General features: G+C 34.8%; 1 protein-coding gene across 1 annotated transcript; it reads right to left on the bottom strand.

Moving 5' to 3' along the window:
- Nucleotides 1–14,907: 14,907 nt before the first annotated feature.
- LOC149244272 (protein DMR6-LIKE OXYGENASE 2-like) lies at nt 14,908–19,544 on the bottom strand. The gene is made up of 4 exons (XM_089374779.1): nt 19,124–19,544; nt 17,318–17,556; nt 15,369–15,690; nt 14,908–15,260 (listed from the first exon to the last, which is right to left on the bottom strand). The coding sequence occupies exons 1-4, from the start codon at nt 19,361–19,363 to the stop codon at nt 15,018–15,020; spliced, it is 1,044 nt and encodes a 347-aa protein (XP_089230905.1). The 5' UTR covers nt 19,364–19,544; the 3' UTR covers nt 14,908–15,017.
- Between the last annotated feature and the right edge of the window lie 8,219 nt (nt 19,545–27,763).

Raw genomic sequence — 27,763 nt, 5'->3', positions numbered from 1 at the left:
TGTACAATCGTCCATCAGGCCCTGTGGACTCAGAAAAAACAGAATGCTAACCGCCTGAGACATAACCCCCCAACCCAACAAATGTAACCTCTGAACCCTTTAGAGTACAAACAATGTTTGTGCTAAATGAATAGCAGGACATGTGAAAATCCACGCAATTACCCGCGCAATCGCTCGCCAAACCTGCCTCTTTAATCATGACCGTCCATTCCACTTTCTCAATCCAACGGCGGAGGAGAATATCGCCCCGTGAAGATGCTTGTTGATTAACTCCCTGGCCCCACCAAACCGCACGATCATTCTTGATCGTTGATCCGCCTCGTGAAATCCAATGGATGAGAGAAATATTGCATGGCTCAAGGTCACCAAACTTTAGTGTGCGATGAGGGCAGTTTACGGTCCCGGCCCTCATCCACGTGTCGGAAGCTGTATGGCATCGCTTCCAAATCGCCAAAACCACTTCCTGCTTGAGAGAGGTGCGATCAACCATAAACCACTCGGGAAGCGGTTTTGTCTCCCGAAAAGGGAAATTTTGGGTAATATGGCCGCTGAAAAAGTCAGGATTCCCGCCTTTTTTCTCTTTACCATCCGCTGGACTGAGAAAACCGTCCAACAAACACCAGGGATTTCTGGAGTTAAAATTACCATTGCTGCTGAGGCCGACCATGGCCTGCCTCCCACCAAAGACCTGTCTAACCAAAATTTGTGAATCATACAGAGAACTAATCATTGAGACTTTGCTTCTTTAGCTTTGTTTCAGTACACTTCTCTATCCTCTTCCGCTTGGTTGTGGCAAAGTACTTTTAGGTTGCCCTGAGGCAATACTTGCCACTCCATCGAAACTCTGCTATCATTACAGCTGACACCTTGGTTGGCCAGAATATCCGCCAATTTGTTGGCCTTTCTACGCACATGGTTGAACCTAACCATGCGTAGTCCCTGAAGGTGACCCTGAATTCTTTGGAGAACCTGGATTAACCTCCAGTGTTTTGAAACTTTCTCCAGCCCTGTTCCACAACTAATTCTCTTGACTGAGTTAATGACTAACTCAGAGTCAGCTTCTATTATCACATTTAGGCAATTATCCTGCTTCAGAAATTCTAAGCATTGCTCCAAAGCCATTAATTCTGCCATGTTGTTGGTGGATTTTCCTAAATGACAATGGAAGAGGAAGAGAATGCTTCATGTATCATCCCGAAGAACCCCTCCAAAACCCGTAGTTCCCGGGTTGCCTTTTGAAGCTCCATCTATGTTGTATTTCAAAAAACCTTTCGGAGGAGGATTCCAGAACTCCTTTGCAGTTTCCATTTTGATTACTTTCCTATCCAAGCCTTGTGGAATGAGTCCCTGCATGCCCAACTGCCTGAGAATTCTTATTTCAGCCTCTGAGGGAGGATTTTTGGGGAGATTCCTCACTATGGTGCTGACCGTCTCCTTAAGTTGTTTTAAGATCTGCTCAAATAGGCGAAGAGAGGGATTTTTTTCATTTTTGAAGATTCTCTTGTTCCTTTCTTTCCAAACATTCCATATAATGAAGCTTGGCATAAGAGCCCAAGTAGAGTTAAGAACTTCATAATTTGAAAAATTTTTCCTCCAACTGCTTAGGGTGTTAGTGATACTCTCTTTGTCCCTGTCGGTCTATTTGAAAATGGTGGCAAATGTGTCCCATAACCTGGAGGTGAAAATGCAGCTATTGAGAAGATGTTCCATTGTCTCCTCTTGGGCTTCACAGAGCTGGCATCTGGAGGGTCCCAGCACACCCCTCTTCCTAATATTATCCCAGGTCAAGATTTTCTTGTGATGAACCAGCCACATGAAGAGTTTAATCTTCATCCAACCTTGGTGCCTCCATAGATTCTGCCAGATCCTATCCGGAGCATGGGACTCCAGCCCAAGGAGAATACCTTTTGCTTCCTTAATATTAAAGGTGCCTTCTTTGTTGTTGCCCCATCTTAGTTGATCCTGCCCCCCAGTTACTAAAATCATCCTCTGTTCCAATATTCTCTTAAGGGTCTCTGCTTTCGTGTTCAGGGGTCTATCATCCCTGCAATCTATGTTTCTCCAGGTTCTCCATTTTCCTGTATTGTGAGTATGATCCCAAAAGTATTTTACCTTTATTAATCCTTGGGTGTCTGTCTCGTGCTTGAGGCCCAAAAATTCCTCTTTTAATAGTGTTGGTTCTTGTTGCCATTTATCCTCCTAGAATAGTGCTAGATCTCCCTCTCTGATTTCCCAAAAACTGTTTTTTTGTACTAAGCCTCTGTTCTCCCAGGCCTTGTTCCAGATGGGTGAGCCCTTTATATTTCCAGACATCCTTATGAGATCAGTAGATTGCCAAGAGCTGGCATATTTTTCTTTCCAGATGCTTGCCCATTGAGCCTTTGGATCTTTGACCCAACGCCACCATAGTTTGGCCCCTAGAACGTTGCTGAGAATCTCTTGATCATCCAATCCTAGGCCTCCTTGGTTCTTGGGTTTACAGATCTTCTCCCATGAGACTAAAGCCCATTTCTTCCTTGTTTCCTCCTTGCCCTAGAGAAAGTCTCTTTGGATATTTCTGAATTGCTGTAAGACTCCTTTTGGAGCTGGGAGTGCTGATAGCATGAAAACTGGGATAGCTTGGAGCACCGCCTTTGTTAGCACCAATCTACCAGCCAGGTTTAAAGATCTGATGGTCCATTTTCTGACTTTATCCTGCATCTTATTGATTAACGGCTCCCAAATGCTCTTGTGCAAAGGTTTAGCAGTTAGAGGAACTCCCAAATACTTAGAAGGGAGGGAATCCCTTTGAAAGCCAAGAATTCTGGAGATATTTATCTGAATAGCAATATTGGTGTTAAAGAAAAATATTTTTGATTTGGAAAGATTAACTTCCATACCTGTAGCCATAGCAAATTCATTCAATATTTGTTTGTACGCTAGAGCCTCCTTGACTGTGGGGATTCCCTATAACATGGTATCATCTACAAATTGTTGATGAGTCAATGCCTGTCCATTCTCCGATAGTTGGAGTCCCTGAATTTTGCCCGTTACTCTAGCATGCTTGATAGACCGACCTAGTCCTTCCATCATGAGGATGAAGAGAAAAGGAGAGAGCGGATCTCCCTGTCTGAGGCCTCTTGAAGGAAGAAAAATCTCAAAGGGAGAGCCACTAACCAATATTGAAAATCTGGAAGAAGTCATCGGGGCCATGACCCATCTGACCTAGTTATGATCAAATCCAAACGCTATAATCACTTTCATGATGTAGGTCTAGTTCACTTTATCATAAGCTTTGGCTATGTCCAATTGCATGATCATACCAGCTTTCCTCTTGTTAGTTAACGAGTGAACCACCTCGTGAGCTTGAATGATGTTATCTAGTATTTGTCTGCCTTCTACATAACTGGATTGTTCCCCTGAAACTAGCGTAGGAAGCAGAGGTTTGAGTTTGTTGGCCACTACCTTGGATATTATCTTGTATACAACAATGAATAAAGAAATGGGTCTATACCTTTCTGGTGTTTGAGCATTTTCCTGTTATGGATCAGGGAGATGAAGGAGGTATGGAGCGCTTTCAAAATAGTTTCGTTCATCCTGGAATCCTCCACTACCTTCAAAATATCATGTTTAACAATATTCCAGCAAGCTTTAAAGAAATCCACATTGAATCCATCCGGGCCTGGAGCCTTGCCATTCTGCATTTCTTTGAGGACCTCACTGACCTCCTTTTTAGTCACTGGCCTGTTAAGATTAAAATTGTCCTTTCTAGACACCAGCTTAGGTATATGTCTGGTTAAGTCCCTGATGAAAGGTTCTCTTTCTGGATTGTTTTCCTGAGCTATGCCTCAGAAGTGCTGAACTAACACAGCTTCTATATCCTCATGGGATTGATGTATCTGCCCATCCTCGTCCTTGATCGAAGAGATCCTGTTGTGAGTTCTGTTCGCAATGGTGGATCTGTGGAAAAATCTAGTATTACGCTCTCCTTCTTTTAGCCATTGAACTCTAGATTTTTGTCTCCAAAATATTTCCTCTTGTTTACACAAATTTTCCCATTCTTGATGATGTTTCTCAACTTGATCATTTTTGTTTTTATCAAAGCCTTCCTTGATCATAGCTTGGTTGAGTTCTTGCATTTTATTTTCAACAGATTTCTTTCCAGCAAAAATATTGCCAAATTCATTCTTATTCCAATCTTTTAGCCTCAGCTTGATGTGCTTTAATCTTTTGTGTAGAAGGAACATTCTTGATCCCTGAATATGAAAATCCTCTACCCACCATTTTTCAATATTGCTGATGAATTCTAGGTGTGAAAGCCAAATATTCTCAAATCTGAAAGGTCTATTCCTGGGGGTGCCTATGCCCTAGATCTCCATTTGAACCGGCCAGTGATCTGAGCCTCCAAAGGGAAGAACTCTCGCTATTATTTCCTTGTCTATAAGCATAAGATCCTCAGAGATAATGAATCTATCTAACTTGGAGGCTACATGGGAATCTCCTCCTCTTTTATTGTTCCATGTAAAGAGGCCATTGTTTGTTTCAATGTCAACAAGCTTCATATTATCTGAAAAGATTTGAAAGGCTAAAGAGTCTTTACTTAGAGCTCTGGTTCCCCCTTTTTTCTCCGAGAGTGATTTGATCATATTGAAGTCCCCTCCCATGATCCAAGGTATCCCTGCATGTCTGACCCTAAGATCCACAAGGGACTCTATAAACTTGAGTTTGTCATCTATCCTTTGAGGGCAGTAAACATTCGTGACTAGATAGGTATCCCTATCTCCTACATGCTGAATTACCACTGATAAATAATTCCTCGATGCCTCTGCATCTATTATGCCAATTTTTTGGGGATTCCAGAGAGTGAGAATACCACCTGCTGTATTCTCTGCTTTAACTTCTAGAAACTAAAATCTACTGAGCCATTTGCTATGTATTTGCCTTAACTTTTGAATGGAACATTTCGTTTCCTAGATGAAAATTATATCCGGAGATGTCTGTTTCATTCTGTTACTAAGCAATCTCTGTTTTCTTTTATTGCCTAGACCTCTAATATTCCAAGATGTGAACTTCATAATTAAATATTTAAAGGAGTAACTGGCTAGATCTTTCATTTTACCTGAGTCTATCATAAGCTTTCCACACTCCATCAATAGCTCGTTCTGCTTTTTCCTGCCTCTTTTCTTTCCTAGATTTCTAGGTGCTAATCTCGGAGTAGTTTTTAACGTTTTCACACCTTCATTACTCTGCCTGTCAATGTTGTTTTCCCCCTCCAAACCCTTAGCCTGAGTTTTCCATAAAAACAACTGTTGTATTCTATTGAACTCTTCTTGAGGTAATGATTCTACCTTGCCGGTAGTTCCCTGAATCAAGAACCCTTCCAGATCTAGGTGTTCTCTGTCAAGAATCTCCTGTAGCTCATGGTCCTCCAGTTCCATCTCACTCTGGGTCATTTCCTGATCCATCTCCAGTTCTGTATCACTCATCATGATCCCTTTCTGTTTATCATTTTCTTGTGTATATTCATGGTTTTCTTCTTTCTCCTTCTCCTCAGGACTTTCGTTCATTGCTTGATCTTCTACTGTTATTTCTTCATCCTCTTCGAGAACTTGGAACTGGTTCTGACTAACCTGTTGTCCTTCATTTTGGTGTTGCTTTGGCCCTCTTTTGCCACCTTTTCCTCTATGTACCACTTTGTGAAAGCTATCAGTGTCTTTCATTGTATTAGTTTTGCTTTTGTTCTCTGCTTTACTGAGAGGGCAGTCTCTGAGTAGGTGCCCATGTTCATGGCATCTACGACAATGAAATATGCTCGTAGTCTACTGTTTTCACCCATTCTTCATCAAAAACTTTCAAGATTACCTCATCCGAAAGAGCTCCGGATAGATCCATCTCCACACATATCCTTGCAAAGGAGGTGTATTTTCCCCTTCTTGTGGCTTCAGAAGCTTTGACAAACCGACCTAATTTATTGCCTATGGCAGCTAACGATTCAGTTTGCCAATAATCAAGAGGTAGAGAATAGAGTCTTACCCAGACCGGGACCGACGTAAAAGTCTCATGCTCTGGGACAAAATTCATCATCCATGGCCGCATGTAGAGACCTGCTGCTGCATAGAAGTAGGGCCCGCCTTCAAACACTCTGTCTTTATCTTCGATGTTAGTGAACACCATAGTAAAGAATCCCTTGGACCCAAGATGTAGATCAATGCTCCCTTTAGGCTTCCAGTGGTATTTGATCCATGTTTGTAAAGCTTTTTCAGTGGGCCATAATCCCATGAATTTGTAGATGATTGCATAAGTCCGCATGTGATCCCTGTGCGCCTGCAGCGTAGGATCATTTAAAACTACTCTAGGTGTGATTTCAGCTTTGGGTTTACAAGGTCCCTTTTATCTTTTGTCTTTTGTTCCTGTTTTTTGTCATCTTCCTCCTTGTCTTTTGTGCTTTTATTCTCCTTCATTTTGGTTCCTTCTATTTCCTCTTCCATATTTCTTCTTCCTTCCTCAACCATACCTTTGCCATTTTCTGGAGGTTTCTTGCCCTTATTGGCCACAGCCTCCTTGTAGGAGGGAGTGGAGCTCCCTCCTCTGCGCCCTTCCATGGAGAAAAACCCTTGTAGCAATCTGAAACCCTAGCTGTTCGCTCTCTGCTCTTCCTGCCAACACCAATTAGTTCAAGGAGGTATTATCATTTGTATCATCCAAGAATTATTAATCATAAATTAGTTAATACTTATTATTATTTATTATTTATGTATAATAATATTTATTTATTTATTATAATTATTTATTTATAGTAATAATTATTTATTTATTATAATGAATAAATAAATGAGTTGTTTTTAGCGAGATTTTTTGGAAGTTTTCGGTGGTTTTTCTCGTCTAATTTCTCTAAAATCAAGGGGGGTTTATTAAAATCACAAGCTTGATGGGTAACCCCTCCACAATCAAGTGCCCTAAGGGTTTTTGAGGGTGCTAAATCCATATATACACTTTAAATAACACAAATCAAGATTTCACCTCAATTTTTTCCGCCACCGGAAAATCCAAAAAATCGCACTAAAAACAACTCCATAAATAAATAATTATTAATAAATAAATAAAACTATTATTAATAATTAATTATTATTATTTATATATTATTAGTCATTTTTTATTTATAATGTATTAATTTAGGTTTAGGTTTTATAATTTATTAATTTAGGATTTTAGTAGGCTCTTTTTAATAATAATTTTGCTCATTTATTATTTATTCATCTTCCACTTTGGCCATTTAACTCTTCTTTCATTCATTCACTATCTTGAAGATTTGAAGATGGATTCCAGATCTCCTTTGGGATTTGACACGTAGACAAGATTCAAATTATATTGTGGGATATCCGAACCATCTTTTTCTCTTCAAAATTTAAAGATTATAATATTTTTTTAATTTAGATAAGTTTCTTTTAAATATTAACTTTTATATTTTATTGAAATATTACATTTCTATTATAATTCTTTTTAAATATATATAATTTAAGTGTGTATGGTATAAACAAAAAATTAACATACCAAAATTACAAAAATAAAAATTAACAAATGAAAATGAAAAATATCATTAAAAAAAAGTTATATTCTATGTAAATTAAAAACACAATTTTTAACATCTTTTAAAACTAACTTAATTCATATTAGTCTCTCTTTCATATTTGGCTTTCAAAAACAGCCTTTCATTAGTGAAAGCAACTTGGAATTTTATTTTATTTTTTTAAGCTAATAAATTTTAACTTTTAAATTTATTTTTTTTAATTAAAAACTTCTTTATATTTCCTGTGATGTCATAATGAAGTTAAAATTTATTTTTTTTTAATTAAAAACTTCTTTATATTTCCTGTGATGTCATAATGGACTTCGAATGAATTTGTTTTTATTATTATTCTTATTAAAAGCCTCTTTAAATTTCGTGTTAGTTTATAATGAACCTAGAATGAATTTTAATAAACTTTTAGATGAATTTTATTTGTGTTGTTTTGTTTAACATTCACTAACAATACCAAATAAATTCACCTGGAAATAAAATTAAGGGTACTTGAATCTTCATCAATTTTATTAACCAAACCAAATAACTTAGCTCATAACTACCTGCTTTTACGATTGAGAGATTAAAAAATGACTACCAATTAAATTTACAATTATTTTATTACATCGATCATTAAATGTGTGTGGGTATTCTAAAAAAAATTAAATGTATGCGAAAACCCAAAAGCTTTATTAATTATTTCCCATCTTAAAACTTAAATTATGTGCTTGCTCTTGAAATTGAGAAATAAATTCACCTGGAACTGAAATTGGGCGTACTTAAATTTTAATCAATTTTGTTAACCAAACCAGATAACTTAGATCATAACTACCTACTTTTACTATTACTATTGAGAGATTAAAAAATGACTACCAAATAAATTTACAATTATTTTATTACATCAATCATTAAATGTGTGTGGGTATTCTACAAAGAGTTAAATATATGCGAAAACCCAAAAGCTTTATTGATGATTTCCTATGTTAAAACTTAAATTATGTGCTTGCTCTTGAAATTGAGAAATTAAGAAATGATAATGAATAAATGTGCAATTACTTTATAACATCAATCATTTATGTGTGACGATTCTATGAAAGCCTTAAATGTATGGAGATCCTGGAAACCCAAAAGCATGGTCAATGATTTCCTGTTTAAAAATATAAATTATATAGAAATGAAAAACATATTTTTGTATATAATCTAAAGTAAAACCTATTGATAACCAATAACAAATCTAATTAAAAAAATTATATATGATAAGTGAATAATTATTTATAAGATTAAATCATATAAAATGTCAAAACAAATCAACAACAAGTCAATGACAAAACGGTTTTAACTGTTTCTGACGTTTGGCAAGGCCAACTAATATTAAATGACTAGTAAAACATATACACTAATAAGAGGTGAACTAGGTGACAAGTTTATAATATTAGCTTTGCTAACGAGAATGGCAATCACAAATATTTACTTCCGGATTTTTTTTTATAAATATTATTAATTTTAAATATGTGTATTGTAAATATTTATTTTTGAATTATAATTTATTAGTAGATTAATTTAAAGAGATTACATCTGGTCACTCAAACTAACAAAATTTAATTTTGAGGGAGGATAATTGATTCATGACTTTTTAATGGAAAAATATTTTAGTAACGAAAACTCAACCAACGGAGTTAACACTCATGGTTCACTTGTCAAGATATTACCTTAACGATTTATTTTTTATTTTTTAATCAAATATATTAAAACAAATATCGAAAATCAATAAAACAAATATAGAGAATCAATAAAATCATTAAAACACATGTATATAAAAACCAACAAATATTCTAAGGAGCATGATAAGACCCATAAAGAACTATTCCATCAACCAATGAAAAGATAATACATAATTAAATACTCAATATGAAAATACCTTAACCTAGATCTTGTGAAATTCTAATGTTTATTTAGTTGTACATTAACTCACATAAATCATATTATATATAGACCCATGAATTGGTTTTTAGTAGCTCCCATAAAAAATCAGATGAAAAGGTCCCGCGAACCAATATTTAATAAACAAAGGGGAACCATCCTTAGGAATAGCTCATTTGGTGATTGAGAATGTAAAATCTGTGAAAAGAGAGAAATCCAAGGTTCAAATCCCATTGTTTATGACCCGGTTTATGAAGAGGAGAAGATTTCATAGACCTCCAAAGGTTTACTAGTACTTACGTGCGAGGCAGACTGTTGGGTTCCTAAACCACCCTCATAGATGTTTCCTTTAAGTGTGAAACAATTTGAATGAAGAATTCAATCCACAGGCGATTAGGAACAAATGGATCAATGTTACAACATTTTAACCTAGGTGTGGTGGAGAGGGCCTTGGATTTGCAACATACCCAAATCCTACATAATTATGTTGCGTAGCGGTTTTACTACCACCTTTTTTTAAAACATTGGGGCTTCACTCAATGAGCCTCTGACATATCACGTGTGTTTGTGGCATACTAAACAATACCCTTAATTTAAATACATTGTGAAATACATCTAAAATCAACATTATTTAACCCTCTACCAATACGAACCCAATACACCTTCCCAATTTAAAAAAAAAAAAAAACCCTACTTTCACTTGATATTGTAGGTATCCATTTTTTCATTAACATTTTTTATACCCCTTTATAATTTTTCATTAACTTTGAGCTCCATTTTTTATACCTACCAATATAAAAACCCTTTACCCCCTATTATATGCTCTTTATATATTATGTCATTTTTTCCTCAATATGTATCCCTCAATATGAATGGATGTGGTTTGGTATTACTCCCCTAGTGAAGCCCATGTGTGTTGAACTTACTAGATGTAGATATAAATTTATTGAAATAAGATAAAAAACAATCAAACACAAATCACAAATCATAAGCACAATGTTTATCCCACACACAATCTATAAAAATAAAACTAGCTAATAAATTTATATTAGTCCCTTGGCCAAAATTCGGCCAAACCAACCAAGTGAGCCTTCACACCTCACCTTCCTATACCATTATAATGATGTCTTACCAAGCCTTTTATAGTTCTCATTATATGCAATACATGGGCATGAAACCATGGGAAAGCAAAACCATGTTCCCAAAGATACCATTGTTTTACCAAGCAACTTTGATTCATTCATTTAGTCAAGTTTATCTAACAATTCCCCATTAAACCTTTACTTGGGGCTTCCATTAACAAAACCCAACCAAATAGGCTAAGTGATCTAATACTACTCACCTCTAGGCCATACCCCTCTCAAATTTTATAACCAAGGATTTAGCATGTCCTCGAATTTCATCTAGGTCTACATCTAGACTTTACCTGTCATGTCCCAACGATACAGATGCCTCACTAGGTCTTACATCCATATGCCCATTTACATGGAATAAATTTTCAACTCCATTATAATTGGCCTCTAGTTTCCTCATCTTGACCCCAACATTATCTTGTTCCCATCTTTCTCAATATCCATTATCTTCTTAGCCACCGCTTATTCAATTTCATTCCAAGGCAGACTAGGAGTGATTCTCCATGTGAAATTATTTAATTTCTTTCCAAGTCTCTCTCATTTCAACCTTTGATACTCCACAAAATCAACTACCTTCAAATCCTTATCCTCTTTATAACTCTTAAGTTATTCATTCTCATGCCCACACCAACCATCACCTCTACCTAAAAATCCAATTTGGTGATTCCAAATAGAAGGATCGTAAGGATGATCACTCACACTCACCCTACAATCCAATGTTATTGAAATTTGGCCATCCAAGTGCCATGATACATATGACCCTTCCTTATATGGGTTTTCATCAAGAATCTTGTTTGAACTGTAACCACAATTAGAAACTCTAGGGCTCATATTTAGTGTTTTTACATAACAAACACTTGAACAAAAAGGGGAAGTTGAACTATTATCCTTGTTGGAGGGGGTAATAGTAATGTTTGTACCTTGATGGATCTGGGTTGTGACTTTGGCTTCTACTTTGACCATAGATATTTTAATGGCCATGGAAACTATTTTGGTCCCTTGGATGCCCATTGGTTCCATTTTTGTTGCTACATATTGCGTACTTGACCTTTGAGGCCATTCTTCTTTGCTACTTGGGATAACCATCTATCTCTCCTTGCTCCCACCATAATTCTTTGATTTACTCGTATTATTCCTTTTGGATCTACTGCCCTTAATTTCCTTTCTCAACCCATCATAATATCCAAGTGATGAATGAGTCAGTGATGAAATACCACCTTCTTGGATGTTTACACTACCATTTTTCCAATGTGTCTCCAAATATTTATATCCAACTTCCTCACTTGTTTTGCAAGGTCACGAGTGTAGTGAATCCAAATAAAAGTCGATCAATTTGAAATGAAGTTTCTTCTAGACTCATTAGTTTATTCACAACAAACTCTCATTTGGAGATGACATAATCCCTATCATAAAACCAACTAGAATTATTACCCTTCTTGGTATTCATCAACCTGATCACTAGAGCCATCATCTTATCAAACCACATTTCTCAATCGTCCCCAATAATTGCCTTGGATTCCCATCTGGTAGGCATGAGATTGTTTGGGTATAACCACTTCCTATATTTATGTAAATATGACATCCAACCTATAGAAATCAAATGGATTCCAATACTGGGCAGAAAAATTGCCACAAAGGGAATTCACATTATCAACTCACAAATCGAGGGCACACTCACTAAAGAGTCTATATTAACCCTCGACTTTGATACCATGGTAAAATTATTGGAGATAAATATAAATTTATTGAGAGAAGACTAAAAACAACCAAAAACAAATCACAAATAATAAACATAATGTTTATCCCAGAAAAATGCCACTCTAGGAAGAAAACCATCTAACAAAATACTATTAGTCCCTTGGCCAAAACTTGGCATGAGGGCCAAGTGAGCATTCACCTCTCACCTCCCTCCCCCATTACAATGAAGTCTTCCCAAGCCTCTTAAATGCTTCATTACATGCAATCCATGGGCATGAATGCACAAGAAAGCAAAACCATGTACCAAAAACCACCACTCTCTGATTGAGAAACTATAACTCTTTTATCGAGTCAATTTTACCAAACACCTTGACCTAGTGATTGCGAACACACAAAAATCACAACCCCCTTCAAGTAAGAATCTTAATACCAACTTCAATTGGTGATCACAACCATACAATAGTGGTGTTTTTCTCTCTACGGATCTTACCACCACTTTCATCTAGCGATCACAATCACATAGTAGTGGCATCTTGCAATTTGCCCCGAATAAAAAGTACAAGTAGATAGACATATTGACCTTTAGTACCTGTTTATATGGTAGTGACACTCTCAACCTCTTAATCCATGCAAACTTGGTTGATAGAGACACATGCTTTCGTTATTCATCATTTTCATACACAATTGCATAAATCATACTTAAATCCACAGAGATTTCCCTCATGAGCTAGCCACTTCCAACAATGGGCCAACCATTTTTGTTATAATTCATCTTAGTATAACCATCTTCCCAATATTGTCTCTTGGCCTTCCATTACTCATACAAGGGTGAAATTGAGCTTGAGGGTGAATTTACAGTTGTCTAAAATACGGTAAAAATGAATGACAATTGGTTCCCCTTCTACCCCTTTACCCAAGTTAATTTTGGAGGTTATTTTGATAAATCTTTTCCCATTTCCAAGCTTCTTAGGAACTAGGATCATGTAGCCATTCACATTGAGACAAGAGCCCTTCCTTTGAATTCACTCCCCATTGTTTCATTAGGATCTCAACCTACAACATGTTAGTCAATCCAAGATACCAATATATACATACAACATCATTAACATAATCCATCATATGAAGAATCTCATTAACCAATCATAAATCATAAATCATATTATCAACTCCATTCAATGCAAAATTATCCAGTGTGCCTATAAATCATAGCAAGACACTGAACATGTGCTTATATCATGAATCACATCAAAGGAAAGGTATCCAATGAATGGGGGCAAGGTATCCATAGAAATAATCATAGCAAGGTATCCAACATGTACGTATATGGTGAATTATAACATGAACCATATGAAAAGAAAGGTATCCAATCATAACAAGTTATCAAACCATAGTTAAGGCACCTATTCTATGCATATATTATGAGGCATATCAAAAACAAGGTATTCAATACTAGAATACATCGAGACATCCATCATTTGCATACATATCATGAACCATATCAAAGACAAGGTATCCAATGCTATGGTACAATAAGGGATCCATCATGTGCAAACATATCATGAACCATGTCAAAGATAATGTATCCAATTTTTTCATATATCGAGGCATCGATCACATGCATACATATCATGAACCACGTCAAAAGAAAGATATCCAATGTTATTATACATCAAAGACATCCATCGAATACATACATCATGTACCATATCAATAACAAGATATCTAATAGTATCATACATAAGAGATACATCATAAAACATATCAAAAGTAAGGTATCAAATATTTTCATACATCAAAACATCCATCATGTAAATATATCATAAGTAATAATGTAACAAAAACACATCCTATTAAATCATTATGAATGTTACCAATACTACCTAATCATCATAAAAATACCAATGACTCACCTAATATCATCATTAATATCTAGAACATCAACAAATCAATAAACACATCAAACAACAAAATTAGATAATACCATCAAACTAATATCTCAAACTACTCATGCTCACAACTTATCCAATAATTATCAACACTTCATAACCATTATAAAAAATATTTAACATTATTATAAAGAAATATTAACCCATAATCTAAACACTTAGATAAAAACCTAGATCCATAAGAAGCTTCATCATCCACCATTAAGATATATCCATTAAATCACACATCTCTCCTGAAACAAGTAAATTCCAAACCATCCAAGCACATAAGTCTAGCCAAAAGCTCAATCTTACCTACAATGGATTTAGTATATTTATAAAAAATAAAAGTTAAATGAAACCATCTTCCAAATAAGCAAAAATATAAAAAATAAAGCATTATAAAGTGTTTTTAAATGAAACCATTTTCCAAATAAGCAAAAGTTGTTTGTAATGTTCATATTTATAAGAACATCCATGTCACCAAAATGGCATGTGTGTATGTCAACCAATTACAAATGTAGGTTGAAATAAAAAATATAACATCTAACCTAATAATAATGGAATCTCCATTCTTAATATCATAAGAAAGTCTAACCCAATTATATATTCAACTCAATTATAAATTTAGGTTAAATTTAGGTCAGAGGAACTTTTTTAGCCACAAAGTGACTAGCTAGACTTAAATTTGACATGGTAATTTGAGAATAGAGTTTCCAATGTTATTTATATTTATATTATTTAAATTTTTAAAAAATAAGTAATGTAATTGAGTAACTTTAATTTCTCACTATTCTCAGAATATTAGATCTTGAAATAATCTAAAGCCGATCTACTGCTCTTTTCTTGAGTGTAGAACATTTCCATGAATTCTGCAACCTTATATCCTCTATACATGGCAGGGTGCTCTTCATCAACCATGGATGCTGCAGGACTGAGGAAGACATCATTAGAAGGGCCATAGAACGTAGGAATTGATATGCGTGTTTTGGAACCACTAGCTAATGCTCTATGGAAAGCACTCTTGAACCTCCCATTGCTCACTGCCTGCAAAGAAAAAAAGAATAACATTAATAACACCAACGGTCAAGGTTTTTTAAACGATGGAAAAAAAAAAGAAAAAGAGTTGAATGTGTTTTTGTTGTTTCCAATTACCTCCATTTGAATTCCCAAGTTGACGACGAAAGCATTAGGCATGGGTGCTACAGTGACCCACGTTTCATCTTTCATTACTTGCAGGCCGCTGACATCGCCTTGCATTAAAACAGTGATGCCACGTAGGTCACAATGAGGTTGTAAACCAAGGGTGAGATCTGGGTTGGGGCATGCAGGATAGTAATTTAAAAACATAGTGTGGTCGGGTTTTCCAAAAAGTGTGTTCAGGTAATCACATGGGAGCTCCAGGGCTTCAGAAATGGCAGCCAGAAGCCTTAAAATCAATGCTCGCATGTCCATGGCATAATTCCCTGCAATCTCTCTGTATAAAAAAACATAGGCCGGACAAGTTATTTGTTATTAAAAAATGCTCTCATATCCATGGGATAATTCCCTGCAATCTCTCCGTATAAAAAAAGCATAGGCCGGACAACTTATTTGTTATTAAAAAAATCTGCTACATGTTACACAAAATAATAAACATATTCCACCCATGTGATTTGTTATTAAAAGCATTGTCCAGGCACGTTGTTTGTTATTAAAAAAATCTGCAGGCATGTTGTTTGTTATTAAAAAAGAGTCTGCTCCATGTTACACAAAATAATAAATATAAAATTGTGTAAGTTGAGAATTTGTAAAGCCAAGACAGGAATGGTGGAGTACAGTAGAGTAGAAGTTAAAAGTAGAAATACTATTAAAAAACCTTTGATTTCAAATTATATAAGTAGTTACTAAGTTAGAATTCACCAAGTTAGAAGTTGAATTTAAATTTGGATTCGATTTATTAAAAAGAACTATTTAAAATTCAATAAAAAAATAAAGAATATGCTTATTACTATTTAAAAATAATAAATAAATTATGAATTTTCTAATACTAATTCCTCTATTTAAAATATTAGAGACACCTCTTTTTTAAAAGGATAAAAAATAATGAGAAATAAAATGTATCAAATTTATTAATATTACAAAAAATGGAAAAATGTGAAAATAAAATTTAATAATATCAACAATAAATTCTCAAAAAAACTTCAAGTGATCTCTATGAACCAAAAAATTATTGTTGGACATCTAATCCGCTAAGAGTTATGGTGTGGAAGTTGACTATTACTAGAGTCCAAGAGACCTTGGAATATGAAACCAACAGTCATAAGAATGTATATAAATGTATATCTTTTTTAATAAAAATGGAACTCACGATTATCTTATTGATTGTCGATTCCATATGTGTGTTTAACATGGTACCAGAGCAAACTTATACATGCTTGTTTAATCACTAGTTTTGTTGGCTACGTGGAGCCCACACTATTCAAAAGATCTGCATATTTTGTCTCCTATCTCTAGTTAAGATTTTGTTCACAAGTGTTTACTCTATCATTTTCATGCATGTTTTTTCAGCTGTAACCAACATTCCTGGGAGCTATTTTAAGTTATTTCTTATAATTCATATTGTTTCCACATTCCATGTGTATGCTCTAACAATTATGTTTTAAACATCAAACAATTCATATAAACCTAAATAAGGCAACTTACAAACATCAAGACATCTGCTTATCCAATCTAAATTTATTTAGCAATAACAAAACTGAAATCGACAAACTAACCCGTTTTTTTCATTAGCAATAGAAACAACTAAACAAATTATTTTTTTGTTTTTTGAAAATGGAACCTGGAACCACCTAATGAGGGGCCACACTCATTCTCTATAAAAGGTAAAAAATAAATTGGCAATTTTTTAAAAGCAAATGATTGGTAAATTCAATAGTTTCATATCAAATTGCAACCGGCATATTAATCAGCGAAGCAAAAACCGAATCACCAAATTTTGAATTTTTTTTGAGCCAATTCGACCAAATTTGTTAACTGATTATATATGATTTAAAAACATTCGGCCATGCATAGTTTAAAAAATGAAAATTCTGAAAATCTCATTCAGAAATTCCCCAAATTACCTATATCCTGCAGGTTTTTCAGGCCAACAGTTAATGACTTCCTCCAGAGGATGACAAGAGTGGGCCAGATAATCTCTCCAGCTACGCATCTTTGGATGGAAGCCTGTCGACAACCGAACTGGCTTGTTTATATCATCTGAGAAAAATTTCGAGCGGTCTTCCACGGGCATTTCGAAAAATTCTTTGGCAATATCCAACATGTTTTTCATGACCGACGTTGGCACGCCATGGTTTACAATCTGATACCAACAAATAGATATCAGAGAAAAATTATATAATTATCATAGTTTTATAAATTAAATGTATCATAAAAATCAGTTAAGTGTTAAGAATTTGGTAACTTTTGTATAAAACTCCTGAATTTATATAGATTTTGGAAATATTCAGAAATTCAAGGGCCAGAAGAAAGGTCAAATAGTTAATCTCTTTTTTAACTATTGGATTCCAGGCATCTTGAGGTAGATTACTGATTCCCTAAATATTGGATAATCAAATGGATACGAGTACGGTTAATTATTTGATTGCAAATGGACATGAGCGCAGCCATATTGGATCTGATTGTAGAATATTCAGAGAATCAGAGATTTTTTTTTCAGAGGAAAAAAATCATCTAAGAAAATATAAAGATCTGCAACACATAACATTTTTTAGGGGGCAATGAGATGCCCAGAAACAGATACTATATAAAGAGACAGATTTTTCCAGTTCATCAAAACTTAAAGCAGAAATATAACCATATCTACTTATCAGATTTGATACAGAAACATTCAGCCCCAGAAGTAACAAAACAACTAAAGAATACATGATAATACACATTCATATAGAACAGAAGCTCAGTGAGCTCCCAGACCTTACCATGGATAAGAGTCACATTCCATTGATACTGAGCAATTAACATAAAGTCAAAATTAGATTCTGAATAGTTAACTTTTTTTAACTATTCTATTTAATAAAAAACCCTTAATTTCATTTATTAGAACACAAAAAAGTCAAATAGTTAATCCCTCTTTTAACTATTGGATTCCAAATAGTTAACCTCTCTTCTGACTATTGAGTTGGATTCTAAATAGTCAACCTCTTTTCTAACTATTGGATTCTGATAGAAACCCCTTAATTTCATCTATTAGAACAAAGAAAAAAGTCAAATAATTAATCTCTCTTTTAACTATTGGATTCCAAATAGGATTCCAAATAGTTAACCAATCTTCTGATATTGTATAGGAAATTTTTAATTTTATTTATTAGAACAAAGATATTCGCAAAAGCTGCGAGAATTGTTTTTTTTATAAATACTAATGGTCATGGGAACCAGTATGCAACAATCTGCAAGCTACATATATCAAAAGCTCATAGTTTAGCGAGATATCACTAGAGCCTCGATTCTAGACTTATAGGGAGGCCTATCTTTACAGGGAACATCACTAGAACAGAGATCCCCAAATAACAAGCTACATATATCAAAAACTCATTGTTTAGGCAGGATGGAGACATCACTAAAGCAGGGACGCCTATCCTTACAGGAGACATCACTAGAATCGGGATCTACTATCACTAAAACTGGGATCCCAGAGTTATAGAGACACCTATAGAATCGGGATCTACTATCACTAAAACTGGGATCCCAGAGTTATAGAGACACCTATAGAGACACCTATCCTTACAGCATTACTACCACCAACAGCCTTCCTATTACTAACCATGATATCCAGAGTGGACCGATAACATCCTAATGAGAAAACCACCCTAATTAGAAGACAAAATCAACAAAAAGGGTTAACAAAGTTACATTGAAAATGCCATGCTCACCTGGAAAATGCCATGCTCCTCACATGCTCGTCGGATTTCCTGCACTACCCTTGCTCTGTTAGGGCCATCCAGGTCTTTGAGGTCCACAATCGGAACGCAGTTTGCATCGGAAAAACAGAGGTCAGATAACTGTGGTCGTTCGTCGGGAGGCAGAATATACTTGTCCTGCATTTGACCTCCGTTGGACATGAGCTCTTCAACAATCCCATTGAAATGGGTCTGGACCTCCGCAGATGACATCGCTGTTAACAGGCACTAATCAACCAATTTCAAAGCTCGGTTTGGTATGGCAGGCTTGGCGAAGTGATCGAGTTTCGCTTGATTTATAGCCAGTTGAACAAACACAAGGTCGATGGGACAGTTGGCTGGTAGGTGAAGAATCCTTAAAAAAACCGTATACACGGTCTGAAACATAAACAAAGACGAGATCAACCAAAAAAAAAACCATTGTACATATGTTTGACAAAGTCTAAACCATAAACCAAACCATTGGATAGTTGTCATGGCTTTTATATACTTCCGTAGCCAGCCGTATCCATAATCAAAGCATATCCATTGGGCGGCAGCATCCATAGTCAAAGCATAACGCCCATGGAAGAAGGCATAGAGGAAGGCACGCATGTTGTCATTATATTTTTGGCTTTTATACCTTTTGCCCCTTTTTTCACTTTTATATGCAATGTATAACGAAATAAGAAATATTATAATCCCATGGAAAATTGAATTGTTCAATTACAATAAAAAAAATTAAAAAATTATGTAATGAGATGAGTTGTTTTTAAATAAAGTAAATACTATAATGAAATAAGTAATAGTTTTTTTTGGTTTTTGTTGATGGATGTAGTCACTATTCAAAATGTTGGATAGATCACACTTATTACAAAGTCTTAGTCTGGAAATCTTTAACAATATTTTTCTACCAAATTTATAATAAAAAAATCAAAAAGCTATTTAGCTAAATTTCATAATTTTTGTGATCAATTTTGTCTATAGGCAAAGTGTATAATTTGTGGAAAAATATCTTAATCATGATATATGAATAAGGGATATAGGTTATAATGAAGCAAATTTTACGGAGAATTGAATCTTTCAATTATAATAAATAAAAAAAAATTATTCTAGTGACTATAGATTATAGTAACAATAGTTTTATAAAAATTAACATTTGAAAAAAGAAAAAAAAAGAAAAATTATTAAATTATGAAAATAAAAATTATAAATTAATTAATTAAATCAATTAAATAATTTACTTCTTTATCAATTAGATACTTAGGGGTTAATTAACTGAAAATAAAATTAACATTTGAAAAAGAAAAATTATTAAACTATTAAAACAAAAATTATAAATTAATTAAATCAATTAAATAATTTACTTGTTTATTAATTAGATACTTAGAGTTTAATTTACGAAAAATAAAATTAACATCAGAAAAAGAGAAATTATTAAGTTATTAAAACAAAAATTATAAATTAATTAATTAATTAATTAATTCACTTCTTTATTAATTAGATACTTAGGTTAAATTAAATTAAATTAAATTATAAATCAATTAAATTAATCTATAAATCAATTAAATAAAATAGGAATAAAATATCTCATCACATTAGTATAATTTACCTCTTTATTAATTAGATACTTAAGGTTTATAGCTTAATTGATTGATTAATTGATTAATTTATTTAGTAATAAATAAAAATAAAATTTGATTTTAATTAAAATAAACTAAAAATAAACTAATTATAAAAATAAAAGAAAATAAAAATATGTATTAAATTAGAAAGTAATCCAATTACATTATATAAATAAATTTATTACAATTATTCTATTCAATATCTCATTAGCTTTAATGAGTTGTATTCATATTAGGGATTAATAATTAATTTATTTAACATAAAATTAAAATTAAAATAATTAAAACTAAAATAATTAAAATTAAAATTAAATAATTCATATAGGTAGGTTACTCTTTAAACTAGTCGGCTTCTACTAAAAAATTATCATTATTTAGTTATATATATATACTCTTGTCGATAGATTCTTCTCTCAAAACTATCATTCATAATCTATCATTTCGGTCCTAATGATGGACCCCCTTTGGGGTTTGAAATGTCGACATAATGAACATAATATTGTGGATAATCTGGATCATACTACTCCAAAAAACTACCACAGAAGCTTAAAGTCTAAAATAAAAAAGTTATTTAGCTAAACTGCATTTATGTGATCAATTTTATCTATAGTCAAAGTGTATAACTTGTAGAAAAATATCTTAATCATTATACATGGTACATGAAGAAGGGGTATATGTTATAATGAAGTCGAGATATATTTAAATGGATATACACCTTGATATACAAAATTTAGATTGAACCTTGATATACACCTTGTTTAATAACATCATTGCGCATTTAAATTGGTATTTGATTTTTATTATTCTTTTTGTTTAATATTAAATTATGCATGCACTTATGAGGACTATCAAGGATAAGCTCTCTCTTAACCAACATCTTATTTATAATATTCCCATTAACCAACATCTTATTTATAATCTTCCCATTGCCATATTCATTTTTTCTTATTTATAATCTTTCCATTGCCATATTCATTTTTTACATTGAAAAATATTCGTAGATGTGCACCAACTCCTAATTGTTGAGATTCCCAACACACTTCAACCCATTACAATGTTTATGAGAAAATTCATGCTTTGATACTACTTGTTGGAAGTGATGAACAATACTAAGAGGGGGGAGGGGGTTAATCAATATTATGCTCTATGATCAATTTTACCAATTGTTTCCTTTTCTTACAAACCCTAGTTCACTCATTCATTAGTAGCATAGTATATGAGCATATCATATAAACATATAATATTCATTAGTAGCATAGTATATGAGCATATCATATAAACATATAAAACATGTGAGTAGTTAAATACAACTGAACATGTAACCACGAGTAGCACATAAACATGTAAACCATGAGAGCATCAATGATCAACACATAAGAATCATCACACAAATGATACACCAAATGTTAGGTGGAAACCCAAAGAGACAAAACCATCGTCGAATATTTTGTTGTGCTCTTCCTTTATTATTGTAAAAAATATTCTTTTACATACACACTGACCACCACCAATGTGCAAGCCACAACTTACTAATCATGTGAGATGCTACTCACTCCAAGCCACTACCTGTATGAACTTTGCAGGCCACCAACTGCTAGAAGCTACCACTCCCTCAACTTTGCAAACCACTACCTGTTGGAAGCCACCACTCCCAATAAGTCTTTCCCATCCACCATGGGACTATCTAACCACCACTGGATGGAATCTGTCACTCTCAAGTTCTCAAGCCACTACCTGAAGGATGTCGTTACACCTTGAATACACAAGCCACTACTTGCCTCACTGAAGGCCCTAACCTTCAAGCTCCTCTGGTGGAACTCATTTCATAATGTTTCATAGTAGATCCACTGCTCTGCAATCAAACACTTGTGAGCCTCATTTTGTCCATTTTTCATATTTGACTTAGAATATCCTCTATGCTCATAGAACTAAAAGAAATCAAAACACAACAAGAAATTTGCATACAAAAATTTGTGACACAATCTCAGCCATATTAATCAATACATCACCTCAACACAATAAAAAATATAACAAATCTAACTACAAAACTTAGCCATGTCTCAAAAATAGTAGTGATACAATAAATAAGCAATAGAACCCATGCAACACAAATATATTAGCAATCTGAATGTTGATGTAAAGTCTCTATGACAATAGCTACAACAATATCTCTCCTCTCCATTTCAGCAGCATATCGAAATAATATAAAATGTAGAACAAGCATATTAATCATATAGATGCACCACAACTCCATCATACTCTGACATAAGCTCCAAATTTGATCTCTGATCTACACACTAACTTTTCATTCCTGTAGCTTACTCTCCCATACTCTCTAACCCCTTCTACTCCACACTTCGGAATTTTACCAATAAATAAAGATGCAATCAATAGGAAGCACTAATCCTCATTATCTTTGAATTAATCATCTTCTAGAGTGTGGAGAAAACTTGCCCGAACTATCTAACCAAACATGATGTCCATAAACCACAGTAAATGCCCTTAGAATTCACTGGAGTGTGCACAGAATCCAGGAAAACCACTTTAGACGTAGTAACACACCTTCTCCATTCATGAAGTGTGTTATAACACAAATTACAAACCTACTAGGGTGAGTTATAATGTAGGTTTACCTCTTATGACCTGCGTTACCTTATTTCTTTGACAAAATCTCTTGCAAACGGCTCCATCACTTCCAGAATTTGTTCAAAATTCTCTGTAAGCATCTCCAAAACCTATATATCCTCTATAAACCTCATAAAAATCATCATAAGAGTTTGATCATAATTAAAACTCCTCCAAACTTGTTTACATCAATGCCAACATGATCGACTCCTCAACTGAGTCCTCAGATAGACATCCAAGGCTGACATCAATGGCAACATCATGAGGCCAACTTGCCCAACATGCTCCCCCTTTGGCATTGATTTCAACCTACAACCACAACACCAAACAAATATCCATATATCACCAACTGACTAGTCTCAAGCTCACTCAAGTGGACGCATAACTCTCCCCCTTTGACATCAATGGAAAAGGATAGACAAGTAAGGCTGCACCAAATGTTGAACACTGTTGATATCAACTAATAGGGTAATGGAAACTGATCAACTCCTCCTGCCAACATGACAACACCATGCATCTAGGTCAACACCAACACCATGCCTCTAAGTCAATACCATGTGATTCCTTCTACTACTAGGATGACTCCCCCCGAACATGTAATGGGGTTGCAAAAGTCTCTCCATGTTGTTCTACATGCTATCTGCTACTACCAATTCCTTCTTGTCACATGAGAGAGAGTTGCTCCTCATGGACCAATACTTCTACCCATACATGACCAAATGATATAAAATAAAATTACATGGCTACTAAAATGATATATCATGGCTTTACAATGCCTCCAAATAGTCAATATATGGTTGAAACATGACTCCTCCCTCATGAATGAACATCACTTACATGACTTAACCAATGGCCCATAAGGAAAACATGATAGTACATGGCTATATCAATGAATCCAAGCTCGCACATGGCTAAAACAAATGACATCTACCAGCCCAAAAATGGTTGTAACATGACTCTAAAAGTCCATACATGGGTGCCACAATACTCAAGACTCTCTCCATTGCATGACCAAGACTCATAACTGTTATGAAACCAGCTCACAAAAGATAGAAAAGAGAGATCCACGCCTTAGAATTCAGCCTCTTCGAGGGGGCAACCTCCTTTACATTACATAAATGAACAATTCTTGGATGATACAAATGACAAAACCTCCTTTCTATATATAGGAGTCTAAGGAGTCACAATATAATCCAGCCGACCTAACAATAATAATATAAAGCCACAAAAATAACAATAGAGGGATTCTATGGGCACATTAATAACAATATGGGGGTAATGGGGGCACAACAATATAAATAAGGGGTATAACTACAATAGTAATGGGGTAATCACTAGTATTATAGGGACCCAACATGCCCCTCTCCTTCAAAAAAGTGTTGTCCTCAACGCTTGAGTAGTTCTGGATACTTCTGCATAAAATTCTCATCCTCCCATGTGGAATCTTCAGCGGATAAGTTCTTCCACTTGATAAGGTACTCTGAAATTGATCGATTTCGTAGCTGTCGAGTTCTTGTTTCTATAACTGCTTCCGGTTCCAATATAATTTTTCCTTCCTCGTCAAGTTCTGGCAATATTGTTTGAACTGGGAGCTTGTCGCCTATAACCTTCTTTAAGCATGAAACATGGAAAACTGGGTGCAATCGAGAAGCTGCAGGAAGCTCCAATTTGTATGCCATAGTACCAATCTTTTGCAACACCTTGTACGGACCATAATACTTTGGTGATAATTTATTATCCTTCTTAGCTTGCTTGAGGGACATTTTCTTATATGGTTGTAGCCGTAGGAATACCCAATCACCTACATCAAAACTTCTTTCACTGCGATGTTGATCTGCCTGTTGTTTCATTCTATTCTGTGCCAACACGAGGTTATCCTTTAAGAGTTGGAGGACTTGTTGTTGATGTTCGATGTGATGTTCCACTGCCTGAACCTTAGAATTTTCTCTTAAATATGATGTGATGGATGGTGGTTGATACCCATAAAGTGCCATAAATGGGGTCATTTTTGTTGCTGTATGAAAGGAAGTGTTATACCACCATTCAGCCAGAGGCAACCATTTGACCCATTGTGTCTGTTTATCAGATACAAAGCAACGAAGATATCCTTCCAAACATTTGTTTACTATCTCAGTTTGCCCATCAGATTGAGGATGATAAGATGAGCTATGAGCTAACTGAGTACCAAGACAAGAAAATAATTCTGTCCAAAAATTTCCAGTGAAAATGGGATCTCTGTCACTTACAATAATCTTTGGGTTTCCATGTAGCTTTTGAATTGTTTCCATAAATGCAGTAGAAACTGTACTGGCTTTAAATGGATGTGATAATGCACAAAAGTGTGCATACTTGGTAAGTCTGTCAACTACCACCATGATGACACTCTTTCCCTCAGACTTGGGTAAACCTGTGATAAAATCCATTGAAACCTCCTCCCAACGTTGGCTTGGAATGGATAAAGGTTGTAATAGACCCGGTGTCTTAATTGTTTCAACTTTATTTTGTTGGCAAACCAAACATTCTGCCACAAACTTTTGAATATCTGATTTAAGGCCATCCCAAAAAAATTCCTTCTTAACCCTGTGGTAAGTTTTTAAAAATCCTGAGTGCCCTCCTAAGGGAGAAGTGTGCAATTCCATAAGAATCTTTTGTTTTAGCTGGGAATTCTTACAGAGGTATAAGCGATCTTTGTACCATAACGAATCATTTTTCCAGCTAAATGTATCAGACGTACTGGAATCTTGTTGTAGCTTTCGAATAAGTGCCCACACTTCTTCGTCATTCTTCCATTCCTCCCTTGCTTCATTTATCCAATCTGGTTGGATAATAGAAATGGCACACAACAATGCTTCCACATCCTCATCCTTTCTTGAGAGTGCATCTGCCACCACATTTTGCTTCCCTTTTTTGTAGATGATTTCAAAGTCATAACCCAACATCTTTGTGACCCACTTTTGTTGCTCTTCAGAGGATAATCTTTGTTCTAAAAAGTATTTAAGGCTATCATGATCCGTTTTTACCTTGAAGTGTCTTCCCATTAGGTAGGGTCGCCATTTCTTAAGTGCATGGAGTATTGCCAACATTTCCTTCTCATAAATAGCTTTGCTTAAAAACTTTCCCTTGATTGGACGACTTTCAAAAGCAATGGGTCTTTCATCTTGCATTAGAACAGCACCAATTCCATTTCCTGAAGCATCACATTCCACAATAAAGGTTTTTGTGAAGTCCGGTGTAGCTAAGACCGGTGCTTGGCACATTGCCTCTTTAAGATGTTCAAAGGCCTTTGTTGCTTCCGGAGTCCATGAAAATGCATCTTTCTTCAATAATGTTGTTAGAGGTGCTGCTATTCTCCCATAATTCTTAACAAACTTGCGATAATACCCTGTCAACCCAAGAAATCCTCGCAGATGCTTTATGGATGTGGGGATTTTCCATTCCTTAATGGCTTTAATTTTGCTAGGGTCTACCTTAACTCCTTCATGAGATACAATATGACCCAAATATTCCACCTCCTGGACTCCAAAGAAACATTTGGATCTTTTTGCATATAATTGTTTCTCCTCCAATAGTTGTAGCACCCTGTCAACATGTTCAACATGATCCTTCCAAGACTTGCTGTAGATTAGTATATCATCAAAAAATACTAACACAAATTTTCTAAGGAATGGTTTGAAAATTGAATTCATCAAACCTTGAAATGTTGAAGGTGCATTGGTAAGGCCAAAAGGCATGACCAAAAATTCATAATGACCCTCATGAGTTCTAAATGCCGTTTTCGGAATGTCTTCAATCTTCATTCTGATTTGATGATATCCTGAACGAAGATCCAACTTGGTGAAGTAAATTGATCCATGCAATTCATCCAGTAATTCATCAATGACAGGAATGGGGAACTTATCTTTAATAGTGAGCTTGTTGAGCTCCCTATAATCCGGACACATGCGCCATGATCCATCCTTCTTGTGCACCAATACTACTGGAGCAGAGAAAGAACTTTGACTCGGTTGAATTATACCAGCCTCTAGCATTTCTGCAACCATACGTTCAATTTCACTTTTTTGGACATAGGGATATCTGTACGGCCTGATGTTTGGAGGAACACTTCCTGGAATCAGATGAATAGCATGATCATGATCACGCATAGGTGGGAGACCTTTGGGAGTCTCAAATACCTTGGAATGATTGTCCAGGACTTTTTGGAGATCTGGAGAAATAGATGATTCCAATGTGGAAACATCTAGCGAACATAATTGTGCAATTACACCCCTTTGCTCCTTTTTTAGAAGCTTTGTCATACCATTAGAGCTGATTATCTTTCCTGGTTTCCCTGCAATACCCCTTAATTCAACTTCCTTTCCTTCCACAGAAAATTTGATGAAAAGTT

This window comes from Pinus tabuliformis, chromosome 8 (assembly GCF_031772625.1).
Source record: "Pinus tabuliformis cultivar Carrire ecotype Pingquan chromosome 8, CPIR1, whole genome shotgun sequence".
Classification (NCBI taxonomy): domain Eukaryota; kingdom Viridiplantae; phylum Streptophyta; class Pinopsida; order Pinales; family Pinaceae; genus Pinus; species Pinus tabuliformis.
The sequence above is the reverse complement of the archived record's forward strand: the minus strand, read 5'-3'. Positions and strand labels throughout refer to the sequence as shown.